Source organism: Acanthamoeba castellanii (assembly GCF_000313135.1).
Source record: "Acanthamoeba castellanii str. Neff unplaced genomic scaffold scf7180000084698, whole genome shotgun sequence".
Lineage (NCBI taxonomy): Eukaryota > Discosea > Longamoebia > Acanthamoebidae > Acanthamoeba > Acanthamoeba castellanii.
The window spans coordinates 128,810-133,514 of record NW_004457373.1 but is presented as its reverse complement, the minus strand read 5'-3'; the positions used below and the strand labels follow the sequence as shown (position 1 = coordinate 133,514).

The window sequence follows — 4,705 nt, the reverse complement described above, 5'->3', positions numbered from 1 at the left end:
GAACACGTCCGAGTCGACACCCACTCGCCGCCGGCCTCCAGCATGGGCGACCAGCCCGGCCTGCGTCGCGACCAACGCCGCATGGCTGATCTCCACACCCTTGGGCGCGCCGTTCGAACCTTTTTGTTTTGTTTTGTTTTTCAACAACTGCCACGTCAGCAACACTTCCGCAGCTGTTTGCGGTGGTGCGCGTTCGTACCTTCGGTGTAGGCGATGACGGCCGGCGAGGAGGCGTCGGGTATGATGGGCTTGATGGGCTTTTGTGACCTGCGCAGATCCAGAGCCAACGGCGCCGAGTCAAACATTTTCCCATCATGAAAAAATGAGGCGCGACGACGAAGCGAAGGTGCAGCCGGTACCCGTTGGTTTCGACTTCTGCGAAGGACCGCAGTTGGCATTTGCCCAGGTCGCGCATATCCTATTTTAATGGAAGCAGTGAGTTCAATGATAATCATAACAACGGTGATATACAACAACATTCAAACAACAACTACTTGGATCGTGTCGTGTGCGGTGTTTACCTCCAGTTCGACACCACCTTTGCTGCTGCCCTTGCTCTTCTGGGAGCGCGGGATCGCCACCGCGTGGCTCACCTTCTTGCACTTCTTGATGACCGACGCCAAATCGGGCAGCGTGGCGTGCGAGCAAATCACCACCTTGGCATTGCTGTCGACCCACCAAGCCCACGTTAAGCGCGCACCTCCACCGTGCCAGACTACATAAACGACACGACACACGCCACACACACGACTCACGACACACGCGCGGCGTACCTGTGGGTGAGGATGTGTCGGGCCGTGGTCGGGGAGACATCCGGTCGGATGGGCACCACCACCAGCGAGTGTGCGAAGGCGGCCAGCGACGCCACGACCCACTCCACGCTGTTATCGGCCCAGATCGCGAGGAAGTCGCCCTACGCCACCCCGCACCGCATGTAAGCCCAACGACTCATAAAAGCAACGCGGTGGTATGTGTCGTGTCTCTGAGTGTACATGTGTTGTGTGTGTTGTGTGTTGTGTGTTGTGTGTTGTGTGTTGTGTGTTGTGTGCGTGTACCGAGCGGAGGCCCAGGTTGCGCAGACCGGATCCAAAGTTGTCAACGCGCGCCGAGAGGGCACCATAGGTGGTGCACTCGTACGCGCCCCACTTGTCGCCAGCTGTCGCCAAAAATGAAAATAAATAAATAACAATTCGAATAAATAAATCTGCAAATAAGCCACATGTTCTTTGAACCGCGCACGTGTGGCACGCGTCTTATCATAAATATCAATTGATGGCAAAAAATTGTAATAAATAAATGAAAATAAGTGGGTGCGTACTCCACACTCGGGCCGACACCGCGGCACGGTTGCGGTTGCTCTCCGTGGCACCCCTGCATTTAAATAATAATTGTTTGTTATTATTTACAATTTTTTAAAAAATAAGAACAAAATAAAAGCGACGAAGCGGGAAGTACTTGAAGGCGTGGGGAAGTGTGGTCGAGTGGGGAAAGAGGAGGGAGAGCAGCTCGCCCGACAGTCGGGCCGTGCGTCGCGGCAGGGTCTCCCCGCCGGAGCGGGCGCACGGATCATCCACCTCGATGGTCTGTCGCCGCACCTCGACCGCCGCCACCTGACGCAGCACCTCGGGCACCCTTCTTCCACCGCCGCCCCTCAGCCTATCCATCTTCTTCCTCAAAAAAATCTCTCCCTACACGATTCCACGATTCTAACTCCTGCCGTAGATGTGTATGTCGATCCGCTTTTTTGCACCCACCCTCGATCTGCTTCTCGTATTATTCGGCCGTCGGCTCACGTGTCTTGTGCGTGTTTGCGTGCGTTCGTGTTGTGCGACCGATGACCAAAAGGTAGCCAAGGCGAAGGAGTAGAAGAAACAAAAAGAGAAAAAATGATTGGCCGCGTTTCCTTGACGACCAAGGCCTTCTGTGTGTGGCACCAACCACCATCGACATACGGCCGTCAAGCAGAGGCCGAGGACTCGTCAAAGGCGATGATCTGGGAGGGCGGCAAGCCCTCGAACGCGATTCGATAGATGGTCGTGAAGAGCGGGAACCTATGATGGGTGCCGTTAGGTGTGTGTGTGGTGCCGGCACACAACGGAGAGAGGGGGAACGTGCTTGAGTGTGAGGCCTCGCTTCTCCAGGATTTCGTGGACCTCTTGCGCTGTGTGTGGTGTGTGTGATGTTGTGTGTGTGTGTGTGTGATGTGTGTGTGTGTGTGTGTGACGATGACGACAATATGAGAACGACCGAGGGCGAGACGAGGTGGCGAGAGTGTGACCGAAGAGCACACGTACCGGTGAGGGTGCCTTGCAGCTTTTGGCCATCGAGCAACTCCTTCTCGAGCTCCTCGAAGCTCTGACGATCACAGAGGTGGTCATCGTTGGCGTGAGTGGGGTCCTCGTAGATTGAAATGTCGCATTGCACGAAACAATGAAGAACTGACGCGCGCATGGGTTCTAGAGCACCTTCTTCGTCACGACAAAGGCTTCGGACACCTTCCGATTGCGCCCGCTGAAGCAGGTGACGATCAGGTCGGCCACCCCACAACTGCCCAAGGAGCAAGAGTGAGTTCAGTCGTGTGTCGGAAGCGGTGAACGAAAGGGAGTGGAGAGTGTGCCGCCACCTCTCGAAAAAGGTCTGCGCCTTGATGTTCTTGAAGAAGGTGTCGGCAAACCTTCGCATCTCTTCGAGCCCACATCGAATGATGGCCGCCTTCGTGTTAGACGAATATCTGCACACGCGAGGTTCTGTTTAGTATGCTATGAATGTCGTGTGTCGTGTCGTGTCGTGTCGTGTCGTGTCGTGTCGTGTCGTGTCGTGTCGTGTCGTGTGTGTGTGTTATTGGTTAAGGTCGGTGAACGAGGGGGAGTTACCCGAGACCATCACAGAAGCCGGCGCCCAGGGCGACCACGTTCTTCAGCGCTCCGCACACCTCCACGCCGGCCACATCGTCGACCGTGTTGACCTGTTGCGCGCCGTTGTCTACGACGGGCCGGAGCGGTGGGGCGGGGGGCGAGAGGGAGGGCGTACGCGAAAGGTGGGGCTGTGAAAGAGCTTCTTCCAGACCGCGCCGACCTCCTTGTCCTTGTACCCGATGGTCGCCTCGCTGAACTCGCCCTTGGCCACCTCATTAGCGATGTTGGCTGGGCGAAGCAACCAACGCAACGTGAGCCCATGTAACGACACACACGACCAATAACGCACACACGCACACGCACACCCACACACGCACACACACGCGCGCACCATCACACACGCACACACGCACACACGACACACGCGCGACCAAGAGAGGAAGTACCGCCACACAGGACGCTCACATCAATTCCGAGCAGCTCTGCAGGTGGAAAGGAAAGCAACACAATTAATCGAGAACCAGCGCACGGCTTTAAGGGGAGGACTGCGTGCCGTGAATGAGCTCGGAGATCAGCTGCGGCTCGCCATCCACCACCGACATGCCCTGCAACGCTCGTTGTCAGTTATGATGAGGCCCAGTTCATATATGAATAAATGATTTCTTAAATAACAGAATAAATGAAGAAATTCTCAAGTGAACAAATGAATAAAAAATAGTAATGACGCGTGGATGGAGGTGCGAGGCCGACCTTGATGAGTGAGATAGCCTTGGCATCGGGTCTGATGTGGCCCAGCACCTTCTTGCACGTGAACCCCACGAACTGTGTACGTCGTGGTGCGAAAACGCGGGCGCGCGTAAGCCACCACATGCGGCACCGGCAATAGAGACATGTGCTAGGGGGGGGGTACCTGATGCGGGAGCACCCAGACGAGCAGGTGTGCGTCCTTGACCGTCTCGAGGAGGTCAGGCTCCGCCACGACATTCGCGGGCAGCTTGATGCCCGGCAAATACCTGCCCAGTAGTGAGTGCATGGTCGACCACACACCAAGGCGCATCATCAGGACCCACGCGCACTACAATGGTGTGTTCGTCACGATGGGAGGGCACACGCACTTGACGTTCTCGTGCTGCGTGTTGATGATGTCGGTCAGCTTGCGACCCTGCACGAGCTCCTCGAACACCCACCTGGTCGGTCACATGGCACGCATACAACACAGTCAGGCTGGGACGGAAGGAATGCAGTGCGCAGGCCGGGGGAAAGGGAATACATACATCTTGATGCGGGGGAGGAATAGGTCCGGCTGGCGCGCCACGTTCTCTCCGGCCACCTTGGCGATGGCGCTCCCCCTGTTTTATTTTTTATTGAAATAATATATTTATTTAAAAGCAGGAACCAATTATTTAATAAAGGCAGGAAGAGGAAGGAACAAGCAAGCTGGCACAATTATAACACTACAGTAATAAATGATAAAATTGTGTAAATAGTAATATAAGTTGAGAAATCAAGAAAGAGTGATACCAGTTGCCGGAACCAATGATGGCGACCTGGAGCGGTCCTCCGGCGGGGGCGATGCCGTTGAGTGTGGCCGACGCTGTGCAGGCCTGCATCATGCTGTCTGGCGGTGGTGCGGTGCTGGTGGTGTCCAAAGGCTTTTGCCCGAGTGCCTAACTAACGCGGCCTGCGCCTCGTCCGATGTCCGCGTGTGGGACGTCAGGCCCATCTGCAAGAAGAAAGAAGAAAATTATCAAAGAAATAAGAAAGTACTTGTCTGCATTGTCAAACACAGCTTATCTGTCATAAGACACCGTGGCCCCTCTCACCAATGGCTTCGTCGTCTGGTGGTCGAG

The 4,705-nt window shown here is 55.4% G+C and overlaps 2 protein-coding genes across 2 annotated transcripts in view; both read right to left on the bottom strand.

The window, feature by feature from the left end:
* Window positions 1-1,664, bottom strand: part of ACA1_130850 (AMPbinding enzyme domain containing protein) — a gene marked incomplete at both ends in the record, with an annotated part of 4,582 nt that extends 2,918 nt beyond the window's left edge. The window contains 7 exons of the mRNA XM_004336835.1: window positions 200-267; window positions 360-418; window positions 522-666; window positions 774-913; window positions 1,056-1,156; window positions 1,319-1,371; window positions 1,456-1,664. Coding sequence (XP_004336883.1) covers window positions 200-267; window positions 360-418; window positions 522-666; window positions 774-913; window positions 1,056-1,156; window positions 1,319-1,371; window positions 1,456-1,664 — 775 coding nt within the window. The remainder of the gene's footprint in view (window positions 1-199; window positions 268-359; window positions 419-521; window positions 667-773; window positions 914-1,055; window positions 1,157-1,318; window positions 1,372-1,455) is intronic.
* Window positions 1,665-1,957: 293 nt separating this feature from the next.
* ACA1_130840 (glycerol-3-phosphate dehydrogenase protein, putative) lies at window positions 1,958-4,468 on the bottom strand (the record flags this gene model as incomplete). Its single annotated transcript, XM_004336834.1, has 12 exons — window positions 1,958-1,993; window positions 2,112-2,161; window positions 2,295-2,355; window positions 2,466-2,547; window positions 2,624-2,731; window positions 2,874-2,965; window positions 3,031-3,143; window positions 3,302-3,337; window positions 3,581-3,677; window positions 3,766-3,868; window positions 3,971-4,042; window positions 4,377-4,468. The coding sequence occupies 12 exons, from the start codon at window positions 4,466-4,468 to the stop codon at window positions 1,958-1,960; spliced, it is 942 nt and encodes a 313-aa protein (XP_004336882.1).
* Window positions 4,469-4,705: the final 237 nt, after the last annotated feature.